This window comes from Marmota flaviventris, chromosome 18 (genome assembly GCF_047511675.1).
Source record: "Marmota flaviventris isolate mMarFla1 chromosome 18, mMarFla1.hap1, whole genome shotgun sequence".
Taxonomy (NCBI): Eukaryota; Metazoa; Chordata; class Mammalia; order Rodentia; family Sciuridae; genus Marmota; species Marmota flaviventris.
Window position 1 is genome coordinate 3,935,286 of NC_092515.1, and position 13,887 is coordinate 3,949,172.

A 13,887-nucleotide genomic window follows, 5' to 3' on the forward strand; every position below is an offset into this window, starting at 1 on the left:
CTATAAAGAATGCCACTGGAATTTTAATAGGAATTGCATTAAATCTGTATAATGCTTTTGGTACTATGGCTATATTGAAAATATTAATTCTGCCTAGCATATGGTCATCTCAATAGATGCAGAAAAAGCATTTGACAAAATACAGCACACCTTCATAACTAGGGATAGTAGGATCATATTAAACATTGTAAAAGCTATATATGCTAAACCCGAGGCCAGCATAATTCTAAATGGAGAAAAATTGAAACCATTTTCTCTGGAACAAGACAAGATGTCCTGTTATACCACTTCTATTCAACATCATCTGTGAAATTCTAGCCAAAGCAATTAGACTGAAAAAAGAAATTAAAGGGATACAAATAGGTAAAGAAGAACTCAAATTATCACTATTTGCTGATGACATGATTCTATATCTAGAAGATCCAAAAAGTTCCACCAGAAAACTTTTAGAACTAATAAATGCATTCAGCAAAGTAGTAGAATATAAAATCAACATCCATAAATAAAACACATTCCGATTCATCAGTAATGAAACCACTGAAAGAGAAATTTTGAAAACTACCCCATTCACAATATTGTCTCCAAAAAATTAAAATAAAATAACTGGGAATCAATCTAACAAAAGAGGTGAAAGACCTCTACAATTAAAACTATAGAACACCAAAGAAAGAAATTGAAGAAAACCTCAGAAGATGGAGAGATCTCCCGTGTTACTGGATAGGCAGAATTTATATAGTTTATCTCTAGGACAAGAAAAATTTTCTCTTTTTGATGTCATATTGGTGATGCTTTAAATAAAATTTTAATATATTGAATCTTTCATTTGGTTGTTTTTCAGAATCTCTATATCTTTATTGAAATGATCTTTCATTTTTGGTTTTTTATTTCTTAATTCTTTCCTTACTTTTTAAAGTATGAATGTTCTAAATTCTTTTTATGATATTTCCTCCAATGTGATGTAAAACAGAATCAGGTTTTTCAGTGTTGTGGGCTAATAAGGAAGCTTGTACCCTTGCTTTTTCATATTGTTTGTATTTCTACACATGTGAAGGGATGATTACATCCTCTATGTTTTGCAAGGCACTATTTAGTGAGCTTCTTTCCCTCAATTGCTTCCCACTGGGCAAATATTTAAGTATTGACACTACCATGAATCATCTGCTTTGCCCGGTATCAACATCATGTGTACATTTCATCTCAGGTGTATATGACCACACACAGTGTGCACCCCCGTACTCAGGCATACTGAATCATATACATACATACACACAGTCATTCCCAGACTCTCACTTTCACCTTAAACACACTCACGATGCAGACTCCAACACAACTGTCATGTTCCACTCTCTGTCACATAATCACACATTCATCTTCATGTGTGCCTAAGGACCTTGTGTGTGTGTGTGTGTGTGTGTGTGTGAATTTGTGTTCATCACATGCCTGTGAAAGCCATGAAGAGGTGGCCGTGCCTGTGGTGCCTCTTTACATTCCTTTCAACCTCCCACACACAGCCAGGGCAGCATGTCCACATGCAGCATTTAAACAGGCTCGGGTGTTTGCTGTGAATGCACAGGTGTGATGTGAAAAGCCACAGAGATCAAATTTCAGGCATCCTCAGCTCCTCCATGAACTGCAGGCATGAGCTTGACCCACTGCTCATGAACTGAAAGCCCCTGCCCTTTGCTCCTGGGTGCTTTTGCCCACTTATGCCAAGATCCCCTCCTCCTTCAGGCTCCCTACCTTTCCCGTGCAGGTCTTTTCTCCCTCCCCATGTCTATCATGTCCCCCAAGCTCCACTTCCTTTATTTACACTCTGTATGGGCCTTAGTCCATTGCTCACCAAGACCTGCATCCTCCTCTAATGATCTTTACCCACAGCATTTTTTATCACATTTCCATGGAAACTTGATCCCCTTTTGCCTTTGAACCATGCTTTGTCATTTTACCCTCTGTTAATGTAACACCTTGTCATCCTCCTCCCCTCCAGTACCTAATATCCTTAACTTCCTCACACACACGCTGTCTTTGTAGCTTAAGCCCAGCACTGACTTGAGCCCCTGAGAAACATGTGGTATCCTTCTGTCTTCTCACTCTCCACCTTCTGCTCTTCCCCAGCACTTTGTAAACCCACCCTCCAGGCTCTCTGATCCACCATCTTAACTCTGCCATCCCATTTCCCTGTGTCCTCTGTCACTCTCAGCTGTCACACAGCCAGACACTCTAACTCTTCTAAATGCTTCTCTGTTAAATATTGCTGCTGGTTATTGTTGACATGTGCCCCAAGATTTGGAGTGTGTGTACAGTGATCAAATTCTGAGGCAGGTCAAATGGAGAAAAATTATGAGAAGTGAGTTTATCAGACAAATTAATGAGTGAAATCTGTAGATTTTTTGTGTGTGTTTTTCAGAGTCATATCTGTTTTTGCCAGCCTCTATAAAAGTGATGATTTTCAGCATACTGTAGTGACACAGTGGTTGCTTTCAGGGCAGCCTTGGAGCTGAAGAGTTGGAAATAGGATTGAGCCTGGTGAAAAGGACAGGAGTCTCTCCTGTGCATTCCCATATGGACTTAATTGGCTGCTCTTGGTAACTTTGCTTTTAATTGGGGCCTCCACATTACTGCAGGCCTCAGTAGTATGCATAGATTCAGAAAATCATCGAGATCTTGGACTGTATTACCCTGCAAAAGGCAGGATGGCTACATTACAATGCTCTACTGTACAGTGAACCAAATTTCAACCTGCAGGGCCATCACCATCTACCTACTTTTGTCTGGGTCTCTGTTTATTTCATCTTCATTCTCTAATCACACTAATTGTACATTTAAAAAATATATATCTATTAATCCCACTTACATCCCAGGTACCTTATGAATCTGGTTTGGCCCTTTAATAAAAGCTCTCCAGGAGATAGGAATATATAAGATAAATATATAGAGAATTGTTATACCATGACATCCACCACTCATTTCTCCACTGTGTTTTCTTTTTTCTTGAAAATATTTGTAGGAGTGTACTGCTTGTTCAGTCATTGTGATTAAGCTGACTTCCAAGGACCTAGAACTCATTAATTTGATTTGTCTTCAGCTATAAAATTCCAATGACTATGTACAGGATGCTGTGCATCATCATGAGGACAATCATCTGTATTCCCCAGCACCATAGCCATGTTGACACCACATTCAGAGAGCTGAGAATCCCAATGTCCTTTGGGGTTTACAACAAAAGACAAGTGACTCTTCATAAGTGTCTTAATTGGTGTTTTGAGCAATAATAAGACTAAATAACTGCACATTGTGAAAAAACAAACAATTCATATACTTGAGATCAAATTTAAAATTGGTTTATGCCTCATAAGTAGAGCCTGGATAGAATGGAGTCAAGGCTCATGAGAAGAAAGGGGCTGACAGTGGTAAAACACATGGAGCTGAGTGAATTGGTGTTCACCAACCACCAGCAGGCATTAAAATGAAGAGCAACACAAACATTTAATAGGGAGGAGAGGGTGTAGAAACTCACAAACGTTCCCACCAGGACAAGGATTCTCTGGGTGGCTCTGGACTCAGGGCAGGATCTGGGGGAAATTTTAATGCTGTGAATGTGCTGAACCCTCTGCTTGTGCCTGTACAGAAGGAGAACCATGGAGCCACTGAACCAGATCATGAGCACAGAAAAGACAACCTCAGGAAATACAAAGAATGTTGCATATAATGAGTCTGTGATTTTGTCACCACCTTCAGAAGAAGAGTATCCATAATTTGTTTTCTTTGTCAGGTTTTTGCTATTCCATTTGCTAAATATATAGAGAGGAAAAATGGAATTCATCACCATGTACAGGATCCAGCAGAAGGAAATGGAGAAGCCAATGAACTTTGGAACTTTTCCTTTGAGATCCTTCCAACAGGGGTTCATGGTTCATGTGGCTGGTGTTGATGTTCTGGAAGATGCTCAAGAGGCAGGTGATGAAAATGGACACACTCTTGCCCACTCGCTGCATGTACAATAGAAGTTTGCACACATAGTCATTGAAGTAATGTTTCAGCACAAGAGTTGTCACTGTCTGGGGAATTCCTTTAGAGAGAATGACCAAGGAGCTGGCTATCATCAGGTGCCTGAGAATCAAATCAGTGGACCTTAATGTGCATTCATTGCAGAAAAGGACTAATGTATGGGTTTTTAGCCCCCGTCTCCTCCTGACCAGCGGGAAAAGCGGGAAAAGCACTCCCTGACCAAGATGAGCCAAGAAGGGTAAAGGTCAACTGGCAGCCCACACCCAGCCCTCCCTCCTGGGAGGACAATCAGAGGAGCCAGGGAGAACAGTCAAAGCAGAATCTCGTTTAACAAGGAAGTACACACAGCTTATATACTACACAGGAGCCAATCAGAATAAAGGTCAGATGGGTGGAGCAAGTTCACGTGTACACCCATCCCATAGTCTGTAAGGGAAGGCACAAGCTGTCCATGAGGGCAGAAGAGTCCTGGACCTATTCTGAGGTGGTCCGCCTCCTCCGTCACAGCCCACAGCACCACCTCCTGGCTGATCCCCAGGAGCCGTCCCAGCCACATGTGCAGCCTCAAGAGGAGGAAACAGGCAGCCACGCCTTACAGACTAAATAGTAATAAAGCAGAGATAAATTTCCCAGAACTCCTACTGCAGTGTGTGATAAGAACATCAGTCCCATGGCCACGTATTTGATAAGACTTACATTGTATCTTAGAAGATATTTTAGTGAAAAGTGTGATCTCTATTGAGACCCTCTCATATTTGGTATCCAGAGAGTTTGTGTTACTTCTCTCTGTTTTTGCTATAGCTATGGATGTGTGTAGGTGGGGCCTGTGGCCCAACTTTAGTCATTTCTGCTTGGGGCCTCATAATTAGTCTGGGCTTTTGCCTCTTCTGGTGTTTATGTTAAGGTATAGCTGAAGAGTTTCAGTACTTAGTGTGTAAAACAAGGTGCTTTCTTTTGGCTGAGTTACTTAAGCAGCAGAGTTTTTACCCTGTGAACTTGTAGTGTTCCTACAGGTTCCAGCACCTTACAGAATAGGGAACACAACAATTAGCAATAACTCTGCAAACAATACACAGCTTTCAATGAAATACTTGATTCCTACTATGTCACCGAAAATGTGAATTTGAAACAAGCAAACAAAAAAACACCAGAAATGGTAAGGTCACTGATTGGTACCAGCAAAACCAATAATGCAGACACCAAACTAACTGTCCTGTTCCATTCTCTGTCACATAGTCACTCCACATTCTTCTCAATGTGTGGGAGTACCATATATATATATATATATATATATATATATATATATATATATATATATATATATATATAACTGTGCTTATACCCTGGCCCAAGAAAGCCAGGAAGAGGGTGGTCACGTTTTCCCTTTACATTCCTTCCCAGCCCCCCACAGCCGACCAGGACAGCATTGCACACATGTGGCATTTGAGTAGGCTATTGTGTTTGCTGTTGGTGTGGGGGTGTGGTGTGACAGTTGACGTGCTGGGGTAGGCTGAGAGTGTGCAATAGATAATGAGTGAGCACATGAACATCCTGGGGGTTAGATGGGGTGCAGGGGGCTTTTGGCTGTGCACCATAAAGTAATAGAGAAATGGCAGTGGGGAAAGGGCACATGGGATACAGGGTGTGGTGCATCTCAAGTGCACTGGGGACTTTAAGGCCACAAGGGGCAAACTATGCACAGAAATTAAGAGGATGAGATAGTTTGGGTCTCAGATCCTGTGAGTGCAATGGCCCTGGGAACAAAGGACATAGTGGGGGGTGTAGACCATGAGCTCAAGTTCCCAAAGTACAGAGGTAGGAAAAATTCTAAGGCAGTTAATGTCCACAGGGTTGACAAGACCTGGGGGTGGGCGATGCATAGGTTTTCCTTGATTTTAAGATTATTTTGAAGGAAAGACAAACACACTGACACGTGGACAGAAGAACTGCAGAAATCTTCCCCAAATATAGCTGCAAAGGAGAGCAGAGGTCAGGTGGGCCACACAGGAGTTACTGTTGGACACCAAGTAATGGCCAGTGGGGATGGCTTGAGTAGGGTAAAGAGGTGGGATTGCCAGGGCTCCCAGGCACTGTGTGCAATGACTGGTTGAAATAATTCCATGGGCTCTGGCATTGAGGGACCCTCCATAATTTTCTGGATCTGGCCCTTGGGAAATTTGGTCAGGTGCCTAGTAGCCCTGGGAGGACATGCTAAACCCTGGAAGTGGACACCAGACATAGTGTCCACATGTAGCAGAGGCAGCATAGTGGATCTGTGGCAAGACTGGGTGGGTGCACTTAGCTGAGTGCCAGAGGGCTAGGGTCAGAGGACCCTGTGGGAAGCAGTGGTATCATGTGCAGGCCAATGTCCTCCAGCACCTGGGTTCTTTTTTCTGTGAACTCCAGGGAAGGTGTTCTGTAGACAGGAGGGACAGCAATGGGTTGTGGGATCACTGCTCAGAAATCCATTGAGGGAATCAGTACTATGGGGCTTCCTTGAGCAGTGTGTTGACCGGTTTGGTGTATCCACTAGCTCCAAGGTCATACGATCCCCCGTGAGCCTGAGTGCATGCATCTGAGGAAGTGCAGGTCTAGCCTGAGAAGACAGAAGATGGCTTACATGGGTCATCCTGACAGCTCTACATTGAGCCCAGGAAGGGAGCGGAGACCCAGGTAGGGCACCATTTTTAAAATAGCCTTTTGCAGCCAGGAGTCAGGCCTGGAGTATCCTGAAAGCATCTTCTGGTATCTGTCCAGATGCCTGAGCTATTGGAAGCTTCTCCTCCGCCCTGGGTGTCTGATGGAGCACAATGTATGCAACAGGTGCCAAGCTAAAGCACAATGAACAGTGTGTGCTGCAGAGTCAGGCTCTGGGAGGAAAGGAGACCCTTGAGATTCACTCCCTTACACGTCTGACTACATCCTCCATCCCTCCATTGCTGTGACCTTTAGAAATCCATAAGCCTTCATTGTCCTTCACTTCCTCCCTGCCTTTCTAATATATATTCCCTGGACCCACATTCTGTACCTTTTTGAAAAACAAACAAACAAAGAAACAACAGCAACAACAAAACCCAAGAAAAAACGCAAACCTTTTTTCCCTGTTCCAAGGACCACAGTCTGACCACAATCCTCCTTGACTTCAGTGGCTTCTGCAAACTCTGTCACCTGTGTCTTTCTTCCCCTTCTCTGTATCTACTCTAGGGCCAGCCCGTTCCTTGTGCCCTTTGCCCAACACCCTCAAATCCACAGTGCTCAACCTCCAGGACCCTCCACTCCTCTGTGAAGTGCATGCTGCCCCTGACCACCACCCACCTCCCTGCAGCCCTGCCCCTTGCTCCTGGGTGCTTCAGTGCACTCACAACCAGGGTCCCCTCCCTCAGGCTCCCTCCCTTCCTGTGCACATCCTTCCTCCCTCCCCATGTCTGTCCCCTCCCCAGGCTCCACCTACTTTGCTTACACTCTGAATCCGCCTCAGTCACTGTCCACCAAGACAGTGGGCTCCTCCTCTCATGATCTTTGCCCACAGCAGTTCTCCATCACATGCTTCCCACTGACCATTGGCCCCCATTGCCAATGACTTGTATTGCCATCAAACCCTTGTTACTGTCACCTTGCCATCCACCCACCCGAACTCAATGGGTTTATGCCTGGGCCTTCCTGGCCCACTCTTCCCTTTGTAGTCATAGCCTGGCATTGGCCTTAACCTTGGAGCAACCCGTGACATGCTTCTGCCTTTCCCCCTCTCTCCCCTCCATCATCTTTAGACCTGGCCCTCCAGGCTCACTGCTCCACCATCTCACGTCTGTCGTCCATTTCCCTGTGCCCTGTGCTTACTCTTGTCCATCACACAGCTGTGCTCTGTCCCTCCCTCAACACTTCACTGTTAACAGTGGCCCTGGGTGTTTTTAGTAAATGCCCTTGAGTGCCAGGGCTCACAGGTGAGGGAGTGCTGAGGCAGCCACTGGAGGAAGGTGAGGCCTGATCCTCTCAGCCAACCTCCAGGCAGGTTCCAGAGCGAGCATTCCCCAGGATGTGCAGGGCCAGCTCCACCTCTCTCCTCATCTCTGGGCCTCCCTTTATTTCATCTCTGTTCTCATCACATGAAAGGTCCTTGTTGGAAAGAGTCTGTTCATTCCACAGGTAAACCCACTGCTGTTGGGGCTAGTTTCACACCTTGGAAACCCAGCATTTACCACCCCACTTCCCCAACCTCTAAAGGTTGACATTTCCCTAGAACTTACCACAATACTGAGGGGTTTGCCATATCAGAATCTCCTCTGTACCCAACTCACCTTTTCCATAAAATTAGACTTTGCCTTAAATAAGCGAAGCCTTAAAACTCAAGCTCCTTCAAACATTCACCAAAGAGTCCGTTTTCAACAGAAAAACCTCAGTGACTCATGTGGCCTTCTCAGAAGATATCACATGGGTGACAGGCAGGGACAGAGATAATAGGGCAATGGAGTGAAAATAAATAAATGTCCTTATAATAATTGTTTTTTAACAAAGTCCCTCCAGGATCCTGTCACCCAGGAAGCCTCATGTATCTTCCCCTCCCCTTTGCAGGTCTCCAGCTGTGGAACCTGCTGTGACACTTCTCACAACCCTGCCTGCACCAGCGACTGCACTGTTTATAGAGAAATCGAATCTCCTAAGACTACAACCTAGGGAAAATAGATGAATATATTCTGATTTAGAGAGTTGTAAGTGCTATTTTTCGAAGCCTAGGTAAGACATGCCCATGTATCCTCCTGTTTTGAAAGACAGCTGTGGGTGTTTTCACATAATGTGAAAGTGTGAGATTACACTGCAACCCTTGAACAGATCCCAGCAGAAGACGTGTGCTTCCTAGATGAGAACCAGGCACTTCCTTCCTTGTGGCACTGCAGGCAGCAGGAGCACTGTGCTCCCACCAGTTTCCCTTCTCCTTCCAACTTCAGTCTGGGTGTGTGGAGTGGCCCAGGTGGAAGCTGCACAGGAAAGGAGTTTGCATCACATTTGATGATCCCTGCATGTAGGGAGACAAATATTTTAAGGAGAACTGCTAACAAACCTGCCTTGTTTCTTGCACCAGAGAATAAACAATTCACCATGCAGTAAACGGCTCTCTCCTTTATTCCAATAGCTAATGCTAAATCTGTCTTCTCAAGCTCTGTTTTCACAGGAATCCAACAAAGACAATTTGGGACAAAACTTTTCTGGGAGTTATGAACTTACTGGCGATGCTAAGGAGAATTATCCTCCCACAGGTCCACACTCATTTCTCCACTGCATTTGCTCCAGGCCAACTTTCCAGGAGAACAGCACTTGATTCAAATGACCTGGAAGGACTGGGGACTCATCCATTCCATTTGCCCAACAGGAACTAGGATGGCTGTCTACAGGATGCTCTGTCTAGAGCGATGACCACCAACTCTGTTTCCCTCCACCACGACCATGTGGGTCCCACAGTCAGCAGCTGAGGACCCCAGTGCACTTTAGAGTTAGAAAGTCAAGGGACTCTTTCATTTGCTGCTGCCTCAGGGCTCCTTTTCGTTGAGAGACACGGCTGGCTGTGGGCACCAGACCATCAGCACATTTCTCCTGAAGTAACAGATACTTGATTGCTCAAGATTCAATTAGTTTCCTTTCCCATTTTTATATTTCCAAAGCAGAGATAAATTCATATGTCTTTTTCACCCAGGGTGAAATATGGAATGCAGCCATTGCAAGTCTTTTAACTTGCAATGAACCAAGGAAATGAGTTATTATGGAGAATGTTTGTGAAGTTTTTAACTTTTAAAATAACATTCTTCTGTGTAATTTCTCAACAGCAGCTTTCTGTTTCCTATTTTCCTATACAACTTGATGAACCCAAGATATTTGATCTTCATTTTAGAAACTTCTTATATCAACCAATCTTTTCTGTGAATAAGGGTGAGAATTATGTTCTCAAAAAATTTTTCTTTATATAAAGCAACTTTAAGTTTTGTTTTCACTGACCTGAAGAACTTTTTCCACTTCTGAGCCCATGAAAGCATACACATATATGAACTTGCAAGCGTTTGTGTAAATAGGTGAGCTAATTTACCAGTAGAATAAAGCTAGACACTGAGGGGACACGTGTGAGGTGCAGCATGGTCCTCCCTGGACACCCAGCTTTATGTCAAGGAGGCGGGAGCCTGTGCTGCAGATGGCACAAGGCCATAGAAAGGTCCCCCTCTTCTGTGAACCTGCATCACCAGGTCCGCCCAGCACAGCTACATGCCCATCTGCTTCCCCTGCAGCCCTGGCTCTCAGGTAACATCTGCCAGAATCGAGAGGTCCTCGGCTCAGCATCCAAGGTTGTGGGCAACCTTCTAAATAACGCTTCCTCTGCACTTTGTATTAATCCTGGTATCAAATGAGCATCAAGAAGTCAGGAATGGCATATTCTATATCCCTGTGCCTCTGCACTCCCTGAAGAGCAGCCCTCCACCTTCACTCCAGCCTCTCTCCACTTCCTGGTGGCTTGGACTTCCTCTCCAAGGAACTCTGGTTCCATGCCAGCTGTGAGTGGTACAGTGCCCATGTGGCTCTGAGGCTGTGTGAGCACTGTGGTCTTCAGGTCCAGAGACATCTGCCAGCTCATGGCCAAGCTCTGGATGCTGGTTGTAGGCCACCTACACCTTTCCCAGACGCTGCAGGGGATAGAACAGTGCTATCCAAGTGGCATCTTCTTCAGCCTGTTTTCTGAAAAGATGGACATCCTGCTGGTTCTCCTCTTCCTATGTGTGTACAGGCACTCTTCACCTTCCTTGTCACATGGAATCAAGTGTCTGGATGCTACTGTGAAGGGCCTGTGGTAGGGAGAGTCAGGGGGGAGCAGCAGTGGCTGCTCCCCATGACCTTCTAAATTATGCAACAGCCCTGGAGCTGGGGACACCATGTGGCCTGCAGCATGTGGGAGAAGCCACTCCCTGGACCTGTTGGTGGGGAGGATGGCCACCAAGGGGCCAGAACTCAGAGGGGTGCCAGGTGTTCCTGTGCATAACAAGAGAACGTTGAGTGGTCTTGTTTTCTTTAATTTTTTTTCTGCCATGACACCTGACTCTAAGGGTTTCTCTTTCTTTTAATCAGACATCAACTTATACCTCTAAAGTTTACACCAGGAATCCATTCTGATTCTACTTGTTACATACATTCATAGTGATTTAGTGTTTTATACAGCAAACAAATCATTTCAATATGTTCTGAGAATGTTGATTTAACGCTGTGTCCTCACCTGTGACTGCCTCACCCAGGATAACACCCCTTCCCTTCTGAGCTGACTCCTGTCCAGGCTCCTCCCTCCCCCTCTCCTGACTCCCTCAGTCCTATCAATGTCCTGGAACCACACATTCAAGGTTAGACCTGAGGTCTAACGTCCTCAGTGGGAGAGGATCCTGGGAAGACTGTGGGTAGCAGCCCCAGGACTCTGTCTCCCCACAGACAACAACAGCACAGTCACAGATGTGGGATGTGATGATTCTCCAGGAACTGGAGAACACCGAGGCCTTGAAACTGCAGGACACAGCTTGAGTGGACACAGAAATTAATTTCAACTTTTTAAAAAAACCTTGGCACAGCAACATCCACACATCCCCACCAACCCCTGAGTCATCAGCCATGTGTATGGGCTGCTGCCGCAGCCTGCTCTCATTTTGTAGAGGTCAGGCTGGGCTATGGGAACCCTGTGTGTCCACTAGGGACCTGTGCTGTCATTGCTGGTTGACAAGTTATTCTCCCAGCTGCTGACAGGCAGGCAGCCAGTTCACACCCTCCCCAGGCATTACAATATACTTTCTTTTCTCACCTGCAATTCAAAGGGCCACTGTATCTCTTTTTCCTTTTCATTACCTGATCCTATTTTCCCCATTCTCCATTTGTATCTCAGTCATTCTAGAGCACTTGCATATAACATAGAATTTAGACCTTCCCTGTTCAAGCACAGAGCAAGGCACTGTCCCAGGTGGGGTTGAAAGACCTTAAATGGACAACTCAGGTCCACCCCATCTGTTATACAGAGAGAATACAACAACACACACTGAGAGAGAGAGAGAGAGAGAGAGAGAGAGAGAGAGAGAGAGAGAGAGAGAGAGATCAACCAACCAACTTCTGTAGTAAAAGGAAGATCTGATCTCTGGATCCAGGTATTATTATTTGCATACATCTAGTTTCCTATCATTTTTATCTCTTACTATGTGCCTTTGTCTGACTCTTTTTATCTGGGTGTCTCTCCTTGTATGTAAGTGTGTCTTTTGAATGATCCTTAATTTTAATAAAATTGAATTTGTTATTTTGTACATTGCTAGTGTGTTTTGTATGCAATATTTTCTTAGAACACTGAATTTGACTTTTCTAAAACTGTTTATGTTTTCTTAATTATTTACTGTGGAAGTCCACTCACAATTGGTGTATGTGTGATGTGGGTGAAGACTCACATTTTCATTGAGCTCTTTGGAGGTCAGGTCTGTGTGCAGTGGGGTTGAGAAAGTACAGACACAAGCCAGGCCCCAGCAAGGCCAGGCCAACTCCTGTGAAAACAGAGGAAAAACACAGAGAACTACCTGATAGTGAGACATCCACTGCCTTGTACCCATCCCCACAAAAAAGGCCCAGTAACCAGATTGGACCATGAGGAACTGTGGACACTGTGTGCCTTACCCAGGATGGGGTTGGAGGCCAGCTGCCTTAAGTGGGTCTGTATAAGCCCCAGGACATCAGCCAGTCTGCTGGGCCCCTCCTTAGGATCCTTCCCCTTTGGGAGCTATGCTTGCTTTCTGTTTCTCTAATAAACCCTTTTGCTTTGCTCCCACCTCCATGTGTGTGGATCTCATTCCTTGAATTTATGAGACAAAGAATCCACCCTCTGCTCTGCCACCTCAAGGGTTTTCTGATAAGCTCTCTTCTAACAGTGTAGCCTTCAATTCAGATTCTGTGTGAATCTCTTTGCCAGCTGTGAATCAGAGGATTCATTTTGTTTGCTATAGATTCTTGTTATTTGCAGTTTTGGTGCTGACAGGTGGCCTTGCCCATTGGGGAAGACGGGACTTACAACTAACAAATGCTTAGAGATAAAATTGGGCTCCCAGAACATGTGATTTCTATGAAAGTTCACCTGTCCAGACCTGTATGTAAAATCATGCCAAAGGGCACATGTATAAGATGACTAGTTCAGAAGATCTAAGGTCCAATAGGTTATCATTGATGATAGTATAGTTTAGCTTTGTCTCTTTTTCTGAGGAGTGGGGTTACTGGTGATTAAACTGTGGGACTCAACCACTGAGCCACATCCACACTCCTTTTTAAAAACTTTTGTTACAGGTTCTTACTAAGTTGTTTAGGGCCATGCTAAGTTGTTGAGGCTGGCCCCCAACTTGAAATCCCTCTGCCTCAGCATCCCAAGTTGCTGGGATTACAGCTGGACACCACTGCACCTGGCATGATGGTAGTAGATTTTAGTTATTTTTTGTCAATAAGTAGATTATAACTGTACTTGTCAAAGTGGGAAATATGGGCAACTATGAGAGAATTTGTTCAACCTAGTAACCATTTTACCAAGCACATTAAGGTGTCACATCATCTACCATGAAACACACAGGAGAACTTACTTGTTTCAGATATTGGACAGCACACTTTCAGCTCCTCCATGACCTGAATGTGTACCCCTGACCACTACCCACCGGCCTATAGGGCCTGCTGTTCTCTGCTGAGTACTTTAGTCCACTGAAGACATCTGACCTCCACCCTTGGCTCTCTTCCCTTTCCTGTACCTGCTTTTCCTCCTCTCTCTATCTTCTCCCCAGGCTCCTCCTGTACCACACTGTGCATCTGCCTTGATCCTGATCATCCAGCTCTGCCCCCTCCACCTGCAGC

General features: G+C 45.0%; 1 protein-coding gene across 1 annotated transcript in view; it reads right to left on the minus strand.

Annotated features, from left to right (window-relative positions):
• Positions 1–13,662, minus strand: part of LOC114080110 (melanoma inhibitory activity protein 2-like) — a 30,536-nt gene extending 16,874 nt beyond the window's left edge. The window contains 1 exon segment of the mRNA XM_071604925.1: positions 13,623–13,662. Within this exon segment, the coding sequence (XP_071461026.1) occupies positions 13,623–13,662 (40 nt within the window).
• Between the last annotated feature and the right edge of the window lie 225 nt (positions 13,663–13,887).